The sequence below is a fragment of the Muscardinus avellanarius genome, assembly GCF_963383645.1.
Source record: "Muscardinus avellanarius genome assembly, chromosome: 21".
In the NCBI taxonomy this organism is placed as follows: Eukaryota; Metazoa; Chordata; class Mammalia; order Rodentia; family Gliridae; genus Muscardinus; species Muscardinus avellanarius.
The window spans coordinates 24584033-24605121 of record NC_137807.1 but is presented as its reverse complement, the minus strand read 5'-3'; the positions used below and the strand labels follow the sequence as shown (position 1 = coordinate 24605121).

At 55.8% G+C, this 21089-nt stretch overlaps 3 protein-coding genes across 3 annotated transcripts; 2 read left to right on the top strand and 1 right to left on the bottom strand.

Moving 5' to 3' along the window:
• Window positions 1-1361: 1361 nt before the first annotated feature.
• Window positions 1362-2851, bottom strand: YDJC (YdjC chitooligosaccharide deacetylase homolog; the record flags this gene model as incomplete). Its single annotated transcript, XM_080717828.1, has 5 exons — window positions 1362-1812; window positions 1980-2157; window positions 2232-2331; window positions 2451-2610; window positions 2688-2851. The coding sequence occupies 5 exons, from the start codon at window positions 2849-2851 to the stop codon at window positions 1362-1364; spliced, it is 1053 nt and encodes a 350-aa protein (XP_080573954.1).
• Window positions 2852-5110: 2259 nt separating this feature from the next.
• Window positions 5111-10229, top strand: CCDC116 (coiled-coil domain containing 116; the record flags this gene model as incomplete). The annotated part of the gene is made up of 4 exons (XM_080717827.1): window positions 5111-5188; window positions 7054-7590; window positions 7685-8278; window positions 9306-10229. The coding sequence occupies 4 exons, from the start codon at window positions 5111-5113 to the stop codon at window positions 10227-10229; spliced, it is 2133 nt and encodes a 710-aa protein (XP_080573953.1).
• A 4535-nt stretch (window positions 10230-14764) lies between these two features.
• SDF2L1 (stromal cell derived factor 2 like 1) lies at window positions 14765-16906 on the top strand (the record flags this gene model as incomplete). The annotated part of the gene is made up of 3 exons (XM_080717958.1): window positions 14765-14951; window positions 15158-15354; window positions 16625-16906. The coding sequence occupies 3 exons, from the start codon at window positions 14765-14767 to the stop codon at window positions 16904-16906; spliced, it is 666 nt and encodes a 221-aa protein (XP_080574084.1).
• Window positions 16907-21089: the final 4183 nt, after the last annotated feature.

Here is a 21089-nt window from a genome sequence, read left to right as displayed (position 1 = left end):
TCAGAGGTCAAATGTCCCTGGGTTCCATCCCCAGACCTGCAATAAATAAATAATAAAAAGTCTGGAAATGTGGCTTATAGGTAGAACATCCCTGGGTTCAATCCCCAGTATCACAAAAAAAAAAAAAAAAAAAAAAAGCTTCACCCCTTCTGAAAGCCACATGTCCCTGTAGACTACCCAGGTCAGGTGCACGCTCTCTTGGCACCTGGTCCTGTGGCTGGACACAAGCTAAGGCCCAGTGCACATCAAATAAGTGAGTTCATAGGTTCAGAGCCCTGCTCTGACATCCCCACCTCTAGGTCTATGACATGGGGACCTGTGGGGTTAAATGATTAAATTTTATTTATTTTTGTAGTACTGGAGATGGGACCCAGGAGCATTCTACCTCTGAGCTACACCCACAGTCCTGTTTTTGTGTGTATTGGTCCGGAGATGGAACCCAGGCCATTCAACCTCTGAGCTACCCCTGCCCTATATTAATTTGTGTGTGTGTGTGTGTGTGTGTGTGTGTGTGTGTGTGTGTGTGTGTGGGCCTGGGGATGGAACCCAGGGGCATTTGACCTCCGAGCTACACCACTGCCCTATTTTTAAATTCTTGTTCTTATTCTCATTATTTGGTGGTACTGGGGTTCCTGGAAACCCTTCTACCTCCGGGCTATACTCCCAGACCTATATTTTATATTTTTATTTGGAAACAGGGTCTCCTAAGCCAGTGAGAATGACTTCGAACCTGCGCGATCCTCCTGTCTCTGCCTCCCAGGCATGTATCACCATGCCCGGCTTTTATTCTTTATTTTGAAGCAGGACCTCACTAAGTAACTCAGACTGGTGGCAAACTGTGATCCTCCTATCTCAGCCTCCCGAATACTGGGATTACAGGTGTGTGCCACCATGCCAGCTTGGAATTTAAACACACTCCTGTAAGCCTCCAGAGCCGCCTCACACCTGTCCCCTGAGTGGCTTACTCAGAACAGGTGACCCTTCTTAAATGTTGAGGTTGCCCTGTGTGCCTCCCAAGAAGCAGCCTGGTCCAGTGATCTCCTGATAAAGTCTTATATATCATTTCTGATTGTGTGGTTTGGTTTGCTTTGGTGCTAGGGATTGAACCTAAGAGAACTTGGTCTGGGCCACCGGGTGTTCCTCTGTGTCCATTCCTGTTTCTGTGGTTTTCAGGGCACTGTTTGTAAACCGCCTAAGTCTGAAGACATATACTTTATTAATGCATCCATCTCTGCCCACTGCCCCTGAGCAGTCAGGTGTTTTCACCACAAGAGTTGGCACCAAATGCTCTGCAAGCCCTAGTCCTGGATGTCAGGGGCTGGGGCTGTGTAAGGCCCTGAAGATCCAGCAGTCTCCCGGCGTCACAGGCCCTGCCCGGCCCTGGTTCCAGGCTGTGCGGCAGCTTCACCTGGCCCTTCCTCCGCACTCTGGAGCATTAGTGCTCGGCCGGCGGTCGGGGTCAGGGTGGGGAGGTTCCACGGCGGCCTTGCAGGGGACTCCCTGGGCCTCCCGGAGTCCAGATCGTCGAGCGCGCAGAGCTGCACACCGTCTTGGGCGAGCCGGGCCCTCAAGGTGGGCGCCGTGAGGACTCGCAGCTCATGGAGCCGCTCCCAAGAGCAGGAGAAAGTGTCGGGACCCTCACCGCAGCCCCCTGCCGGAGGCACACTGGGGTACCCGGGATGTGCCATCAGCTCGGCTGTCAGCGCGTGGCTCGCGGGGGCAGTCTCCAGAGCCCGCGCCAAAGCCCCCAACACGCGGTGAACAGACATGTGTCGGCCACAAGTGCTCAGGCCCACGAAGGCGTCGGTCCACCTGCGGGTGTCAGGGCATCAGCCGTGGGCCGGGCGGACCCGCAAGGCGGAGCAGGGGGCGCAGCGGGGCTGGAGTGGGGCGGGCAGGACAGGCTGTGCAGGAGGGCAGGCCCGGGACCACCGCACCCGGGGCCTTGGGGGCAGAGCGCGGGGCTGGAGGATGCTCACCGCAGGCCGTGCTGGGAGAAGGGCCCCGCCGCGGCCCGGGCATCGCGCTCCACGGAGCAGGCGAAGGCGCGCGCAGGGTCGTCCAGCCACGCGCAGCCGCCCACCCCGGGCTCCAGCGGCAGCCGCGTGAAGCGCACCCCGCAGCGCTGCAGCGCCTCGGCGAACACCCGGCACACGCCTGCAGGGGCGCTGCGTGAGGAGCGCGCCCCGGCCCGCCGCCCCCCGCCCCCCGCCCCGCCGGAGCCCGCGCACCTGGGAGCACGTGCACGTGCTGGTGTCCGTCCACGTGCGTGGGGGCCCGGCCCAGCAACGCCCGGAAGCGGCTGAGTTGGGCCTCCAGCTCCTCCCGCACCTGGGGAAGAGGCAGGGCCGAGGGGTCCGGGCCAGCCCGGGGAGGACCCCTCGGCCGCCCGCTCCGAGCCCCCCCCCGCCCTAGACTTGCAGGCACCCCCGCGCGCACGGGGTCCGCACCTGGGGCAGGGCCACGTCCCCGGCCGCCACCGCCTTCCGGAAGCCCGTCTTGCCCAGGAAGAAGCCTTCGGGGCTGAGCAGCGACGAGGAGCCGCGGCGGGCCGGGCCCACCGGGAGGCCCTCGGACAGGTTGGCGTGGAGGCCCGTGGGGATGCCGTGCCTGCGGGCGGAGCGGGCGGGAGCAGGGCGGCCGCGGCCCAGGGCCCGCGCCTGCCCGACCCTAGGGGCCGCCCTCACCTGCGGGCCAGCTCCGCCGCGCTCTCCGCGGCCGCGCCGTTGACCAGCAGGGACACGCTGGTCACGGCTCCTGCCAGGAAGGCCTCCACGATGCCCTCGTCGCGCCGCGGGCAGTAGCCAAAGTCATCGGCGGTGACCACCAGCCGTACGCGCGGCCCGGACATGACCGCGGCGCTCCGCAGCGCGGGACCTCGCGGAGGCTGACAAGCCAGGCCCCGCCCCACGCCGCACGCGCCCCGCCACGCCCTACTGCCAGCGCCACGCCCCCACGCCGCACGCGCCACGCCCCACCGCCAGCGCCACGCCCCCACGCCAGCGCCACGCCCCCACGCCGCACGCGCCACGCCACGCCCCAGCGCCACGCCCCCACGCGCCATGCCCCCCTGCCTGCAGAGGGGAGCTTTAAAAGTGATGCGCTAGCGGGCGTGGGGCGCACGCTTGTCGCATTTGGGAGGCTGAGACCAGAGGGTCGCGGTTCCCGCCCAGCCTCAGCTACTTAGTGAGGCCCTCCGAAACTCAGTGAGAGCCTGCTTCAAAATAAAAAATAAAAAAAGGGCTGTCGGTGTAGCTCGGAGGTAGAATGCCTCTGAGTTCCATCCCCAGTACCGCAAAAAAAAGAAAAGAAGGAAAAGAAAGAAAAAAGAAAAGTGACGTGCTTATAAAAAGCCCTCCAAAAAGCCTCAAAATAAAAATAAAAGAGAAGAGAGAATCTGTTTCCAAACTAAAAAGGGCTGGAGGTGCAGCTAAGAGGTAGGTAGAATGCCCCTGAGTTCAATCCTCAGTACCACAGAAATAAATAAATAAATAAGAGCTGGGCGTGGTGGCCCACGCTTGTAATCTCAGTACTTGGTAAACTGAGACAGGAGGATTACAGGTTCGAGGACAACCTCAGCTACTTAGAACTTCTGCAACTTAAGAAGACCCTGTTTCAAAATAAAGAATAAAAACCGGGCGTGGTGGCGCACGCTTGTAATCCCTGCACTTGGGAGGCTGACAGGAGGATCGCACAGGTTCGAAGCCAGCCTCAGCTATTTAGTGAGGCTCTCAGCAACTTAGTGAGACCCTGTTTCCAAAAAAAAAGTATAAAATAGGTCTGGGAGTGTAGCCCGAAGGTAAAAAAGCCCCTGGGTTCCACCTCCAGAACCACACACACACACAAAAAAAAAAAAGAATAAAAAAGTAGGGCTGCGGGTGTAGCTATGGGTTCAATCCCCAATACTGGAGAGAGAGCGAGCGAGAGCGCGAGCTGGGAGTGTAGCTCGGAGGTAGAATGCCCCTGGGTTCAATCCCCAGTACCACACAAAAAAAAAAGAAAATAGAAAAAATAAATCTTCTCCACCCTTTCCACTGTTAGCTTTCAGTCGTCTTTTTTTCTGTCTTTCCTAACCCATGACATATCAGTAGTCACCATGGTGACAGCCAGCATTTTCATTGTAATGTTTTTATTGTCTCAATGGAAAGTGTGGTATTTGTGTCCAAACTGGTAAGGTTATTCCTGTTTTACACACAAAGAGACCAAGGGTCCGAAAGGGGACTACGGTCCTGCCAGGAGGAGTGGAGCTGGGGCTGGCCCTTGCAGCTCCGCACCGGGCGGAGGGAGGAGACCCTTGGAAAGAAGAGGTCAGAGCAGGGGGCTCGGGCGGCGCAGCTAAGAGGCAGCGATGAGAAAGGTGTGTATGTGTCACGAGGAGAGGCTGTGGGCTTTGCCCTCGGCCTCCCTTTCGGATAGGTGACGAGCCAAGGTCGGAGCCCCAGCTCCAGAGCTCCTTCAGGCTGGACAGAACCCGGACCAGCCGCATCTCGGGACATTCGGTCGCGGGCGATTATGAGAGCCCTGCAGGGTGTAGGAGGAGCCAGCGTAGGCCACGCCCCGACCATTGTGTCGGGAGACCGAGTGGATGAGAGGCCTGTTGCTAACCAATCAGGAAGCCGTATGTAAATGAGCGGTCAGGAAATCGGCAGGGCCTCTCCAGTTCGGTGCAGACGCCCTCGAGCGGGCGCAAAGCGAGCGGGGACGTGCGGAGCGAGGGGACTCTGGTGAGCGGGTGGGCTGTGGGCCAGGAGCGGGCTCTAAGGGACCCCCCGGTCTGGGAGGAAGATCGGACGCACCGAGACCCCAGAGATGGTCGGAGGAGACAGGATGCGGACATCCTCCGGTGTCTGGCTGCAACTGCTCCGCAGTGGGGCAGTCCACAGTCGCCTGAGGGGCTCGGAGCTAGAGGAAGGGCTGGTCGCGTGAAGGATACAGGGTGCGGGGAGCGAGGAACCCGTGGGTCCCCAGGGCCATTGACACAATGGGGGAGGGACAGATAGATTCGGACCCACGGAGGCCCGGACTGACCCTCACACCATCTCCCCACACCGCGCAGAGAGGAGTCCACTCTGAAACTGGGAGGCAGACAGCGGGCTTGGCTACTCGCATCATGGCCAGCTGCCGCCACCACTCGGGATACCTGGCCGACGACGAGGCTGGCCACAGCACGTACATGGCTCGGGTTAGTGTGCCCGGGCCCACCACTTTCCCCTTCCCTATAGATCTCACTGGGCTTGTTAGGGAAATCCTGATTATAGCCTCTACCTCTGCTATGACCTGCTGGGCCCCTACTGCTCATCTTTGTTTTGTTTTGTTTTGTTTTGTTTTTGTGGTACTGGAAGTGGAACAACCTGAGGGACATTATACCTCAAAGCTACAACCTCAGTCCTATTATTCATTATTTATTTATTACTTATTTTTGTGGTACTGAGGATGGAACCCAGGGGCATTCTACCTTCGAGCTACACCCCCAACCCTATTTTTTATTTTTTTTTGGGGGGGGGTATTGGGATTGGAACCCAGGAGCATTGTGCTTCTGAGCTACACCCCCAGCCCTATTTTTTAGTCTTTCTTTCTTTCATTTATTTATGTATTCATTTATGCAGATCTGGGGGTGGAACCTAGGGGCATTCTACCTCCGAGCTACACGCCCTGCCCTATTTTTTATTCTTTATTTTGAAACCAGTTCTCACTGAGTTGCAGAGGGCCTCACTAAGTAGATGAGGCTGTTTGCAAACTGTGATCTTCTGGTCTCAGCCTCCCGAATATTGGGATTACAAGCTTGCACCACCATGCCCGGTTTAGTCTTCCTATTTTTTGCAACAGGGTCTCACTGAGTTGCAAAGGGCCTCGCTAATCAGCTGGGGCTGTGAACCAGGATCCTTCAGTCTCTGCCTCAGGAATGCTGGGATTACCAGCATGTGCCACCACACCCGGCCTTTATTCTTTTTTTTGAAATGGTCTCACTGAGTTGCAAAGGGCTTCACTAAGTAGCTGAGGCTGTCAGCGAACCGCAATCCTCCTGTCTCAGCCTCCAAAGCGCTGGGATTACAAGCATGTGCCACCACGCCCAGCTCAAAACCCTGTTTTTTTAAGGAAGGGGGGCTGAGGGTGTAGCTCAGGAGTAGAACACCCCTGGATTCAATACCCAATACCACAAAAAAGAGGACTTGTGTGGGCACTGTCACAAAATCTGAAGATGCCAGAAGCCAGGGTCCAAACCCAGGGTTACCTGACTCTAAAATGCAATTCTAAAAAGCGTGGTGGCGCACGTTTGTAATCCCCGCACTTGGGAGGCTGAGACAGGAGGATCGCACAGGTTCGAAGCCACCCTCAGCTGCTTAGGCTCTCAGCAACTTAGTGAGACCTTGTTTCCAAATAAAATATAAAATGGGTCTGGGAGTAGAGCCCAGAAGTAGAAAGCCTCTGGGTTCCACCTCCAGTACCACCAAAATAAATAAATAAATAAATAAATAAATAAATAAATAAATAAAATGCAATTCTCAACAGGAGGATCACGCAGGTTCAAAGCCAGCCACGCTGGCTTAAGAGACCCTGTTTCCAAATAAAAAATATAAAAATAGGTCTGGGAGTGTAGCCCGGAGGTAGAAGGGCTTCCAGGAACCCCAGTACCACCAAAAAAATAAAAAAAAATGCAATTCTCGGGCTGTGCATATAGCTCAGTGGTAGAGCCCTTGCTTAGCATGCTCAAGACCCTGGGTCAACTGGACGTGGGAGCACACGCCTGTAATCCTAGTACCTGGGAGACTGAGACAGGAGGATCACAGGTTCAAGGCCAGCCTCAGCAACTTAGTGAGATCCTGTTTCAAAATAAAAAATAAAAAGGGCTGAGGTGTAGCTCAGAAGTAGAATGCTCCTGGGTTCAATCCCCAGCACCAAAAATCAAAACCAACCCAAAAAACCCTGGGTTTATCCCCAGTACCAACAAAACCAAACAAAAGACAAGAATGCAATTCATTCCGCTGCTCTGTCCCCACCCAGCTCCTAATGGCACCCTAAGGACCTTCCCCCCCCCCACAGGGCATCCCACCCAAGAAGTCGCTGTTGCCAGAAATGGGGCCAGCCTCCAAGCCGGGTCGCATGCCACACCCACCGCCAGCGGATGGCAGCTCAGCACGCAGGTGCCGCCGCCAAAACCTTAAGGGACCACAGGCCTTCGGCAGCTTCCTGGATTTCCTGACTGAGGGCCAGGTGCTGGAAAGCCTGCAGTCGGTGGTGGAGCAGGCGACCGAGCGTATGGCCTCCATGAAGACCCAGGCCGGGCTGCCGCTGGTGGAGGTGCAGGACCCGATAGAGCTGCCCGGCGGTAGGCGGCGGGCCCGGCCCAGCCTCAGCACCGTGCGGCGGCACCGCGCTCAGCCCAGCCTCTGCACTGGCCGCCCCAACAATTACCCATCCTGCTCCAGCTCCGTGTCTGACTCCCACAGCAGCCTCACGGCGGGCTGTGTGGGCTCCCACAGCTGGGACAGTGACCTGGGTGCCCGAGGTGTGGGCTCACTGCCTCCGATGAGGGACAGACTCTTGCTGGAGAAGAGCCTCAAGCGGCTGCTGCGGCTGGAGAACAAAGGGGTGAGGTCCGGGATCAGGGGTGGGGGGGTCTAAGCTCTGGCCAGACCTGGCTGGGCTGCTCCTGGACACCTCTCAGAATCCCCTCTCTCTGCAGAAAGGCCTGAGCCGCTCCTGTTCCCAGAGGGACTCCCTGCGGTGGGACTCACTGGGCAGCCAGGCCAGCAGCCAGTGGACCCGGGAGCAGCCCTTGTCCTGGTTCTCGGAGCTGCTGGGCTCCAGCTCAGGCACCCCCGAAACGTCAGAGCTGGGACCTGGAGAGCCGGAGCTGATTTTCCTCAACAAGTTCAACCAGGAGATGAAGTCATTGCTGAAACAGCCGCCCGCCTTCGACCTGCCTGGCGGCTCTGCCCTCCGGGAACCCCGTGGCACCCTGGACTTCCTGGCCAAGCACCGCCTCTTTCCCGCCCTGCAGAGCGTGGTCAGCCAGGCCGTGGACAAGCTCAGCAGAGCCTGCCGCCCAGACGGCTGCCCCCTCTACCCTGCTAACTCTGAGCCCCCAGAGCTGCCACTTCACTACGATCTGCAGCTGCCAGACTCCAAGCTGGCCACATCCACCGAGAGGGAGGAGGCCTATGACTCCCTCCCCAACTCGGCCTCCAGCCCCAAGACCACGCAACGAAAAAACAAGGGCAGACGGGGCTCCCCTACTGTGTCCAGTGCCCAGGTGGCCACCAGATTCAAGCTCAAGGTGACACCCACAGAGGAGCTCAGCGTCCCCAGCCACCCATTCTACCCGAGGCAGGAGGCACCCAACTCAGACCCCAGAGTACAGAAACCACCCGGGTCCTGGCTCCCTAGCCAGAGGGCCCAGCCCTGGCACGGCCTGCACCTCACCCTGCCCGGGCCTGGGGTCAGGGTGGAGGTGGCCTCCAGCCAGGCCTGCCTCAGGGGCCCTGCCCCACCACCTCTCACCTGCCCCCCGCACCCTCTTGCCTCTTACCTGAACCCCATGTTCTCCCAACTCCCCTTCATGGTGAGGACTTACCCTCCTCCCCTCGACTCACTGTGTCCAGAGGTGGCGGCCTCCAGAGCGGGGCTGGGAGCCCCGGGGGAGACTTGAAGAAGGGCTCCTAGTTGCCGCTGCCACAGGCAGATGCCTAGGGACAAGGTCTCTTTCCTTGCACGGTGGGAACCTGCTGGTACAGTCCCTGCTGCTGGGGACCAGGAACCTGGTACCTACCTACCGCTGGGCTTTGGCAAAGATGAATAAAGACTATTTTTACCCTGGGTACTTTAACGTTTGTATGTGAATCTTGGAGCCCCTCTCTCATGGTGAGGGTCCTGTCCCTCGTGGACGATAGCTTCTGCCCCCAGTGGGACCTTGCATCCTAGGGGCTAGGTCCCTCTAACACAACTGCTGGGCTTCCCCGTCTCTGCTGCACTGAGGGAAAGTTGCCCAGGAAAGGGGATGTGGAAGACGCAGGCGGCCCCACCCTGGTGGGTCCCCAGGCCCGGGCACGTGTCCCTCGCACACAGGCCGGGCTGTGAGCGCAGGGGCCCAGGCTGTCAGGCTGCGGCCTGCTGGCCGCTTCCCCAGCGGGGCAGACTACTGAGTGACCAGCAGAGTGAACATGGAGTGTGGCAGGCGCTGCGGTGGGCAGGATGAGGGGGCGGCCGAGGTGGGGCAGCAGATGCCATGGGCATCACGGGGCAGCGGAGGGATGAGGCCAACAAGGAGTGACATGTCTCCTCTTCCCTCCCGGGATGCCACACAGGTCCCCAGCAGCAAGTTCACGAAGAAGAAGCCACTGCCCTCCATCTCGTCCAAGTCCAGCATGTCCCACCTCTCCAGCCCCTGGTACGAGGAGCTGGTCAACTTCCTGGTGGAGCAGGCAGTCTCCCTGCTGCTCTGCAAGTACAAGTTCGAGAACAACCTCAACAAGCAGCTTGGCTTCATCTCCTTCCCGGTCACCGAAGTGCTCATGGACCTCTTCCTGGGCTTCAAGAAGGTGAAGGGCTCCCACATCCGCCTGTCCTCCAAGATCGACTGGAGCTGCCTGCTGCGGAAGCTGGAGGAGGCCCGGCTGGTGCAGCAGACCTCCAGGTGCCCCTCCCGGCTCAGAGCCTCCCAGGCGAGCATCTCCTCCCAGCTGGCCGGCATCTCCGCCCACCGAGCCTCGCCCCACCTCGGCTCCCATCCGGGTACCACCCGGCACAGCCGCAGCGCGGAGAGTGGGACCCGGCACAGCCGCAGCGCGGAGGGTGGGACCCGGCACAGCCCCAACGCCGAGGGTACGCCCCGGCACAGCCCCAACGCCGAGGGTGCGGCCGGGCCCAGCACAGAGAGCTCCTCCACTCATCCTCACTCCCCCACTGCCACCAACAAGGAGCCCAGGTTTTCCCGGAACGTTGAGCTGCCAGTCCACCAGCAGCTCAGCCCTAAGGAGCCTCCTGCATCCCAGGGGCCGTCACCCACAGGTGTGTCAGATCCCAAACTCTCCGTGACCTCCATCGTCCACATGAACTCCAGCTCATTCAAGTCCAAGGACATGGGGACCGTGGAGGGCGGTGATGGGGACGAGGATGAGGAGGACCAGCACGTCTCTGAGGACGAGAGTGAGCTCCAGAGTTCCTCCGCGCCTGGGGTGCAAGCCTCCCTCAGTCACTCTGTGGATCTGGGCCGCAGCGACCCCCCGTGAGGTCCCTAAGCCGCAGTGAGCACCGTTCCCTGCCCCGGCCCCAGCGCAGCGGCGGGCCATCAGCTGCCCCTGCCCACCGCGCAGGAGGCGGATGGGCTGCAGGCCCGCCAGGGGCTCTGCTGCCGCTCAGGGAGCCAACAGCGAACAAATAAATGTCCATTTCTCTCCCGAGGTCTGTCCTTCCCTTGTACCTGTGCAATTGCCCTTACTGTCTGCTTTCCTTTTCTTCACAGTAGGAATTGAACCCAGGGTCTTCTTTTTTTCCCTCCCCTGCGGTACTGGGGGTGGAACCCAGGGGCATTCTACCTCCGAGCGACACCCCAGCCCTATTTTTTATTATTTTGAAACAGGGTCTCACTGCGTTCCAGAGGGCCTCACTAAGTAGCTGAGGCTGGCTTCGGACCTGCACAATCCTCCTGTCTCAGCCTCCCAAGTGCAGGGATTACAAGCGTGTGCCACCACGCCTGGACAATTTTATTTTTATTTTTTGGTGGTACTGAGGTTCCTGGAAACCCTTCCACCTCCGGGCTACACTCCCAGACATCTACTTTTTTAAATACTTTTATTTGGAAACAAGGTCTCTTAAGCCAGTGAGGCTGGCTTCGAACCTGAACAGTCCTTCTGTCTCCGCCTCCCAAGTGTAGGGATTACAAGCTTGCGCCACCACTCCCGGCCGGCCAATTTTTTTAAGTGTTGTGTGTGTGTTGCTGAGGATTTAACCCCACTGGGGATTTAACCCAGGGACATTCTACCTCTGAGCTACAACCCCAGCCCTATTTTATTTTATTTTGAAAGAGTCTTGCTAGGTCTATGAGTCTCACTACTTGCTGAGGCTGTCCTTGAACCTGCAAACTTCTTGTCGCAGACTTACTGAGAAGGAAGGTTCCACCACATCATCTAGTAGCTCTTTTTTATTTTTAGTTTAAAACATGGTCTTGTAAAGATGCAGAGGCCTATTGTAAACCTGTAATTCTATTTCTTAGACTCCCAGGCACTGGGATTACAAGCATGCCCCCCGATGTCTGGCTCAACCCCAATCTTATTTTATTATGATTATGATTATTTGGGTACTAAAGATTGAATCCAGGGGCATTCCACCTCTGAGCTACATCTCCAGCCCTGCTTTTTTTTTTTTTTTTTTTGGTACTGGGGGTGGAACCCAGAGGCTTTCTACCTCCGGGCTATATTCCCAGACCTTTTTTATATTTTATTTGGAAACAGGGTCTCACTAAGTTGCTGAGAGCCTCACTCAGTAGCTGAGGCTGGCTTGGAACCCGTGCCATCCTCCTGTCTCAGTCTCCCAAGCGCAGGGATTACAAGCGTGCGCCACCAGGCCCGGTTTTATTGTTTATTTTGAAACAGGGTGAAGCTAGGCCTGGTGGTATACTTCTGTAATCTCCATACTTGGGAGGCTGAGTCCTGAGGATTGTAGATTTGCAACCGGCCTCTGCCAGTTTATTTTTAAACTAAAAATAAAATTGGGTTGCTAGATGTAGTATTAGGTACACATTTGTAATCTTAATACTTGGGAGGCTGAGACGGGAGGACCAAAGGATTGAGACCAGTCTCAGCAATTTAGCAAGACCTTGTTTCAAAATTAAAAACAAAAGTTGGGTTTGATAGTACACACTTGTAACCCCAGCATTTGGGAGGCTGAGACAGGAGGATTCTGGTTTGCAGACAGCCTCAGCTACTTAGTGAGACCTTCTGCAACTTAGTGAGACCTTGTTTCAAAATAAAGAATAAGCCAGGGCATGGTGGCACACCCTTGTAATCCCAGCATTCAGGAGGCTGAGACTGAAAAATCGTAGTTCTCAGACAGCCTCAGCTACTTCGTGAGGCCCTCTGCAACTTAGTGAGACCCTGTTTCAAAATAAAAGAATAAAAAATTGGGCAGGGGGTGTAGCTCGGAGGTCAAATGCCCCTGAGTTCTATCCCCAGACCCGCAAAAAAAAAATAAATAAATAAATAAAAATAAATAAAAGTAAAAATAAATAAAAAAATAAAGAATAAAAATAATAGGGCTGAGGGTATAGCTCAGAGGTAGAATGCCTCTGGGTTCCATCCCCAGTACCACAGAAAAAGATAAATAAAACATTAAAAATTAAGAAATAATAGTACTTGGGAGGTTGAAACAGGAGGATCGCACAGGTTCGAAGCCAGCCTCAGCTACTGAGTGAGGCTCTCAGCAATTTAGTAAGACCCTGTTTCCAAATAAAATATAAAATATGTATGGGAGCGTAGTCCAGAGGTAGAAGGACCCTGGGTTCTATCCCCAGTACTGTACAAAAAAAATTTTTAAATAAAATTAGAGCCAGGGTGGTGGCACACACTTGTAATCCCAGCATTTGGGAGACTGAGACAGGAGGATAGCAGTTCAAGGACAGCCTCAGCTACTTAGTGAGGCCCTTGCAACTCAGTGAAACTCTGTTTCAAAATAAAGAATAAAAAATTAGGGCAGGGGCCGGGTTTGTAATCCCTGTGCTTGGGAGGCTGAGACAGGAGGATCGCATGGGTTCAAAGCCAGCCTCAGCTACTTAGTGAGGCTTTCAGCAACTTAGTGAGACCCTGTTTCCAAATAAAATATTTTTAAAAAGGTCTGGGAGTATAGCCTGGAGGTAGAAAGCCTCTGGGTTCCACCCCCAGTGCCACAAAAAAAAAAAAATTAGGGCAGGGGGTGTATTCTACCCAGCTTCTTAACCCCCCCTTTTTTTTCCAGGTCTGGGGATGGAACCCAGAGGCATTTGACCTCTGAGCTGCACCCCCAGCCCTATCTTTAATTCTTTATTTTGAAATAGGCTCTCACTGACTTGCGAAGGCCCTCACTAAGTAGCTGAGGCTGGCCATGAACCCGTATCCTCCTGTCTTAGCCTCCCAAATGCTGGGATTACAAGTGTGCACCACCACGCCTGGCTTTATTATTATTTTTTTAACAGTATTTCCATATGAGTCTCATTTCACTATGTTGAGGCTGGCTTTGAACCTGCCACCCTCTGTCTCAGCCTCCCAAGTACTGGGATTACATGTATGTGCCACCATGCCTGCCTGCAAGACCGTTGCAAAATAAAAATTTTAAAATAGTGCTAAGAGCCAGGCGTGCAAAATAAAAATTTTAAAATAGTGCTAAGAGCCAGGCGTGGTGGCACATACTTGTAACCCCAACATTTGGGAGACTGAGACCGGAGGATCACAGTTCGCAGACAGCCTCAGCTACTTAGTGAGGCCCTCCGCAACTCAGTGAGACCCTGTTTCAAACTAAGGAATAAAAAATTGGGTAGGGGGTGTAGCTCAGAGGTCAAATGCCTCTGGGTTCCATCCCCAGACCCGCAAAAAAAAAAAAAAAAAAAAAAAAGTTAAGAAGCTGGGTAGAATGGTAGAATTCTACAGGTAGAATGCACCTGGGTTCCATCCCCAGTATTGCGGGGGGGGGGGGGGGGGAGGGCTAAGAGTGTAGCTCTACGTTAGAATATCCCTGGGTTCAGTCTCTCTTTTTCTCCTCCTTCTCTCTCTCTCTCTCTCTCTCTCTCTCTCTCTCTCTCTCTCTCTCTCTCTCTCACACACACACACACACACACACACACACACTGAATTACGACCTTTGGGGAATGCAGCAAGGCATGAACCCACTCGTGTCCGGGAGACCAGGGCCACGCAGTCACCCAGGCTTGGTTCTTTCTGTCCCTCCTTTCTTGTGATTTTCTCCTCCCCGGGGCTTTCTCCTGAGAATTTGTCTTCTTTCTCAACACCACAGCTCCTTGTTGGCCTTTGTCGGTCAAGCATCTAATGACCCTAAGTTCTACCTTTAAGGCGATCGGCGCGACCCAAGAGACTAGAGACCCCAGAGGCCGGTTCAATTAGGAAAATTTATTGCAGGGTACTTTAAGCTCCCGGGCTGTGTTTTGCAGAACAGCGCTAAGAGGAAGCGAGAAATTTTTATATCAAAGAAGGCAGTGAGGGGGTAGTGCCTGGTCCCGGGAACAGCCGACCGAGTTGCTCACAAGTGGTGGGGGCTGGCCTTGGTGGTCAGGGTTGGAATCCTTGGGACTGTTTTCTGGTTTTTGGCAACTGCTCCTTAGACTGGCTCAGACTGCCCTGCGTTATCATGGCTCATCCATGAATATGAGACCCCTGCAGCTGGAGTTGTGACACCCATCGGGCCCCATGCACCTTTTGACTACCATGCCAGGATCTTAGGACGCTGTGCCAGGTGTACAGCGACTTCAGCTGCCGGGGCCTCCCGGCTACCCGAAGCTGGCTTACCACCTGCAGCCGCGCCTACCTGTTCTTTTACATTCATTTGTTGAGGCCTCCGGAGCGTGGACCAATCAAAACTCTCCTCGTGTCCCCCGTCCCCTCCCAGCTACCGCTCTGGAAAGCTGAGGGTGGGTCTTCACCAGACCTACCCAATGGCAGCGCAAGCAGAACGCCGCGCCGGCCGGCGATTGGCTGCCGCGCACGGCGCTGTCAGAGCCGGATTGGCCAGCCGCGGGGGCGGAAGCGGCCGAGCTCGGAGAGGCCGGAGCGGGGCCGCGGCGATGTGGAGCGCGGGCGATCGCAGGGCTGCGGGACCCGCGCTTCTGGGGCTGCTGCTGGCCCTGCTGGTGCGGGACGGCGTCGCCTCCAAGACCGGCGTGGGGCTGGTGACCTGCGGGTCGGTGCTGAAGCTGCTCAACACGCACCACAGGGTGCGGCTGCACTCTCACGACATCAAATACGGATCGGGTGCGCGGGGCGGGCCGCCGGGCGGAGCGCGGAGCTCGGGCTCCGAGGCGGGTGGGCGGCGGCCGGCGGGACTTGGGGGCGGGACGGGTCACCGGGGAACTGTCGGGCCGTGAGTGGGGTGAGCCGCCGAGGCCCCGCGTCGGGTCGCGGGGCGAGGCCCGGGGCTCGGCGACTGACGGCCCGGGGCGGGCGGTGTCGCCCTCCAGGCAGCGGCCAGCAGTCGGTGACCGGCGTGGAGGCGTCCGACGACGCCAACAGCTACTGGCGGGTCCGCGGCGGGCCGGAGGGCGGGTGCGCGCGCGGCGCCCCGGTGCGCTGCGGCCAGGCGGTGCGGCTCACGCACGTGCTCACCCGCAAGAACCTGCACACGCACCACTTCCTGTCGCCGCTGTCCAACAACCAGGTAGGCTCCCTCCCGGGCCCCGGCAGAGGCTCCCGGCTGGCACAGCGTCGCCAACGAGCCTTTCAACTCAGAAATGTTTAGGGCGCGCCCCCCTGGGGACACCGGGGACTGCCTGGTCCGCCCCCTCGAGCTCCCAGCTCCAGGGAGACCGCGGGAAGGGAGGGCTTTGTAATCAGCCCGTCCTCTGGGGACAGGTGGGACCCAGGAGGGGGACCCACAGAGCCTTTGGGCTGGGGATTAGGAAACTCCATAAGGTACGAGGAACTCAGGCGAGGTCTGGGAGAGAGAGTAGGAGCCCCCAGGCTCCAGCGAGAGAAAGAGGAGGGAGGAGGTCGTACTAGGGCATGGAGGTCACTGCAGTTGAAGGATTGGAACAGACTTGAGAGGCCCGGAGTGGTGGCGCACGCTTGTCATCCCGGCATTCGGGAGGCTGAGACAGGAGGATCCCAGTTCACTGCCAGCCTTAGCTACTTGGTGAGGCCCTCTGCAACTCAGTGAGACTCTGCAACTCAGTGAGACCCTGTTTCAAAATTAAGAGTAAGCTTGGGAGGCTGAGACAGGAGTATCGCACAGGTTCGAAGCCAGCCTCAGCTACTTAGGCTCCCAGCAACTTAGTGAGACCCTGTTTCCAAAAAAAGTATAAAATAGGTCTAAGAGTAAAAAAATAGGGCTGGGGGGTGTAGCTCGAAGGTAGAAAGCCCCTGGGTTCAATTCCCAGTAACACACACACACACACACACCCACACACACATGCACGCACGCACAGAGCTGGGCATGGTGGCGCACGCTTGTACTCCCAGCATTTGGGAGGCTGAGACTAGAGGATGCCAGTTTGCAGCCAGGCTCAGCTACTTAGTGAGGCCCTTTACAACTCAGTGAGACCCTGTTTTCAAATAAAGAATAAAAATTAGGGCTGGGGGTATAGCCCGGAGGTCGAATGTCCCTGGGTTCCATACCCAGTGCCAAGGAAAAAAAGGAATTGAGGGTGCTTTGGGGGAGTTTGTGGGAGAGAAATTTGGAGAGAGACTGGTCTGTCAGCCTGAGGGATTGGACTTTAGAGGGGCAGGGGGCCATGGCTCTCTGGGCTCCAGCGGCCACAACCCAGCATGCTGTGTGTATTTGAAGAGCCCGTGCTGGGAAAGGAGCCCTGGGAGGGAGGGATATCCTGGTCTCCCATTTTGCAGGGGTGGATGAGACTGGAGGCCCAGTGCACACTGCAGGCAGGGGCCTCGGTGATGCCCTCTGTGATGCCACTGTTCCCCACCCGCAGGAAGTGAGTGCCTTTGGGGAGGACGGCGAGGGCGATGACCAGGACCTGTGGACAGTGCGCTGCCCGGGGCAGCACTGGGAGCGAGCGGCCACCGTGCGCTTCCAGCACGTGGGCACCTCTGCGTTCCTGTCGGTTTCCGGGGAGCAGTACGGGAACCCCATCCGTGGGCAGCACGAGGTGCACGGCGTGGCCAGTGCCAACTCGCACAGCACGTGGAAGGCCATGGAGGGCATCTTCATCAAGCCCGGCCTGGAGTCCTCTGCAGGCCACGACGAACTCTGAGCACGTGGCTGGGCGTGCGCGGCCGCTCTCAGCCAGACTTTGGTTCCTCGGGGCTCTCAAGTGCCTTTGTGATTAAAGTGTTGCTCTGTGATCATGTTTGTGGTGCGGCTGGGGGTGAACAGGAGATGCCAGCTCTGCCTGCCCCAGTTCCCCATCTCTGCTCAGTGCAAACTATCTCCAGCCGCTGGCTGCTGCACACCTCCACGCACCCCTGGGAAAGGGTATTGGGGGTTCAGCCCAAGGGTGCTCTACCTCTAAGCTACACCTCCAGTTTGTTTGTTTGTTTTTGTGGTATTGGGAACAGAACCCAGGGGTATTCTACCTCCAAGCTCCACCCCTAATCCTACTTTGTGTGTGTGTGTGTGTGTGTGTGTGTGTGTGTGTGTGTGTGTGGTTCTGGGGGTGGAACCCAGGGGCTTTTCTACCTCCGGGCTACACTCTGAGACCTATTTTTTAGTATTTTATTTGGAAACAGGGTCTCACTAAGTTGCTGAGAGCCTAAGTAGCTGAGGCTGGCTTTGAACCCGTGCGATCCTCCTGTCTCAGCCTCCCAAGTACTAGGATTACAAGCCTGTGCTACCACGCCCGACTCTAATCCTCTTTTTTTTTTTTTTTTTTTTTTTGCGGGTCTGGGGATGAAACCCAGGGGCATTCAACCTCCGAACTACACCCCCTGCCCTGTTTTTTATTCTTTATTTTGAAACAGGGTCTCACTAAGTTATGGAGTGCCTCACTTAGCTGAGGCTGTCCGCGAACCGTGATCCTCTGGTGTCAGCCTCCAGAATGCTGTGTACCACCACGCCCGGCTTAATCCTACTTTTTTATTCTTTATTTTTTTGCGGGTTTGGGGATGGAACCCAGGTCAGTTGATTTCTGAGCTACACCCTCTGCCCTATTTTTTACTCTTCATTTTTGAAACAGGGTCTCACTAATTGCGGAGTGCCTCACTAAGTAGTTGAGGCTGTCTGCGAACTGCGATCCCCTGGTTTTAGCCTCCTGAATGCTGGGATTACAAGCGTGCTCCACCACCCCTGCCTTTTTTATTCTATTTTTTTTTTTTTTTTTTTTTTTTTTTTGTTGGTGGTACTGGGGTTCCTGGAAGCCCTTCTACCTCCCAGCTACACTCCCAGACCTATTTTATACTTTTTTATTTTTGGAAACAGGGTCTCCTAAGCCAGCATGCGCGGCTGGCTTCGAACCTGCGCCATCCTCCTGTCTCTGCCTCCCAAGCACGGGGATTACAAGCGTGTGCCACTACATCCGGCTTATTCTTTATTTTTGAAACAGGGTCTCACTGAGTTGCAAAGGGCCTCACTAAGTAGCTGAGGCTGTCTGTGAACCCCTATTCTCCTGTCACAGCCTCTCAAATGCTGGAATTACAAGCGTAGATAACCACGTCTGATTCAGTACTGCAATTTAAAGGCAAAAGCAGGCTGGGTGTGATGGCGTATCCATGTAATTCCAGTACCTGGGGGACAGAGACAGGGGATCACAGGTTCAAACACACTCTCAGCAAGTAGTGAGACTCTCATCAATCTAGTGAGACCCTGATTCCAAATAAAAATAAATCTTGACATGGTGGAGCATGCCTGTAACCCCAGTACTTGGGGAGATAAATGTCATTCTTGGCCAGGTGTGGTGGTGCACGCTTGTAATCCCCGCGCTTGGGAAGCTGAGACAGGAGGATTGCATAGGTTTGATTTTTTTATTTTTATTTTTATTTTTGGTGGTACTGGAGGTAGAACCCAGAGGCTTTCTACCTCAGGGCTATACTCCCAGACCTATTTTATATTTTTATTTGGAAACAGGTTCTCACTAAGTTGCTGAGAGCCTCACTAAGTAGCTGAGGCTGGCTTTGAACCTGCGCGATCCTCCTGTCTCAGCCTCCCAAGCACAGGGATTATAAGCATGCGCCACCATGCCCGGTGATTACATAGGTTTGAAGCCAGCCTCGGCAACTTAGTGAGACCCTGTTTCCAAATAAAATATAAAATAGGTCCGGTAGGATAGCCCGAAGATAGAAAGCCTCTGAGTTCCACCCCCAGTACCACAAAAAATAAAATAAAAAAATAGGGCTGGGGATGTAGCTTGGAGGTACAATGAACCCTAGTACCACAACAAATAAATTAATAAACATCTGGAGGTGTGGCTCAGAGGTAGGGTGCCCTGTGTTCTATTCCCAGTGTTAGTAATAACAATAAACTGTGATGGTGCCCCGTGCTTGTAATTCCAGTCCTTGAGAGACTGAGACAGGAGGATCACAGGTTTGTGGCCAGCCTCAGCTATTTAGTGAATCCGTTTCAAAATAAAGAATAAAAGATTGGCGGGCCGTGGTGGTGCACTCTTGTAATCCCCATGCTTGGTAGGTAGGCTGAGACAGGAGGTTCTAATAGGTTGGAAGCCAGCTGCAGCTACTTAGGCTCTCAGCAACTTAGTGAGACCCTGTTTCCAAATAAAATATAAAACAGGTCTAGGAGTATAGCCCATTGGTAGAAAGCCCCAGGGTTCCACCTCCAGTACCACCAAAAATAAATAAATAAATAATAGGGCTGGGGGTGTAGACCAAAGGTAGAATGTACCTGAGTTTAATCCCCAGTACCACCAAATAATAATAAAGGCAGAAGCAGAAGAAATAGGAAGGCCCAAATCAAACATTTAGCTCTGCTGGTATGTGGGTGCCCTCTAGCGGTGATGCCAGGCACCGCAGGTCTCCCGGATTTAGACCTCAGCAGACAGTGGATTAAGGGACTTGCTGGGAGTAGTGATGCTTCCTTGGGAGAATAAAAGAGGGCCCCAAGAAGAGGCCTCAGTGGTTAGAAGGAGTAGATTGGGAAGAGCACCATATAAAAACTTTTCGGCACTGCGGATGGGACCCAGAGGCATTCGACTTCCGGGTTACACTCCCAACACTATTTTTTATTCTTTGTTTTGAAACAGGGTCTCACTGAATTGCAGAGGGCCTGGCTAAGTAGCTGAGGCTGTCTGCAAACCGGGATCCTCCCGTGTCAGCCTCCCAAATGCTGGGATTACAAGCCTGCGCCACTCTGCCCAGTTTACCACGTAAAACCTTTTTATTCCTGGACTGGGGATTTACGAAGCAGCCTGCAACCCCGCTCAACTGCTGGCTTGGCCCCGGGTTCGGACGTTCTTCGTGGTGGCAGCCCCCTCCCCGGCGGGCGCCTCCAACCCGGTTTAGAAGCGACCTCGCTTTGGTACAGCTAGAAACTTGCAGGATTGGAGCTGAGAAAGGGCGGGCAGCCGAGAGTAGTGGCACCTGCCTGTAAGCCCAGTATTTGGGAGACTGAGACTGAAGGACCTCAGGTTCGAGGCCAGCTTCAGCAATTTGGCGATGACCCCCCCCCCCCCAGCAACCAAGCAAGACCCTGTTTCCAAAAATAAATAAAGCCGGGCGTGGTGGCGCACGCTTGTAATCCCTGTGCTTGGGAGACAGGAGGATCGCACAGGTTCAAAGCCAGCCTCAGCTACTTATTGAGGCTCTCAGCAACTGAGTGAGACCCTGTTTCCAAATAAAATATAAAATAGGTCTGGGAGTATATCCTGGAGGTAGAAAGCCCCTGGGTTCCACCCCCAGTACCACAAACAAACAAACAAACAAACAAACATAAATAAAATAGGGCTGGAGGTGTGGCTCAGAGGTAGAATGCCCCTGCGTTCAAGGTTCAATCCCCAGAACCCCAATTTACACACAGGCACACGCACACGCACACAAGGGCAAAAGTTCCTTTTGATAAGTTATGAATGGAGAGACAGTGTTTGTAGAACTCATTGTTAAAACCGCGGAGCCGCAGACTCGGGCGCGGGGCCAATCCGAGCCCGGAGGCTATTTTGAAATCGCTGCAATAGCAGCCAATAGACGTGCAGGAGGCCTAGCCCGCGCCGGCATCAGCCAATGAGCGCGGCGCTTTGCTACCGAGCCGGGGGTGGGGGGTGGGGGGTCGGCCCCGCCGCCTGTCAGCGAGTTAAAGAGGGAGCTGGCGGGCCCGAGGGCGCCACGAGGTGCGGCGGCGTCGGGCTGGGGCCCGAGGGCACCGACTGCGGCCAGGACCCTCCCACCAACCCGCGTCTGCCAGGGCGAGGAGTGTCGTGAGTGAAGCCAGGTCTGGGAGGGGGCGCGCGCGCAGGACGGGCCCCACCGCGTCCCACAGGTGCAGGGGTCTCCCGG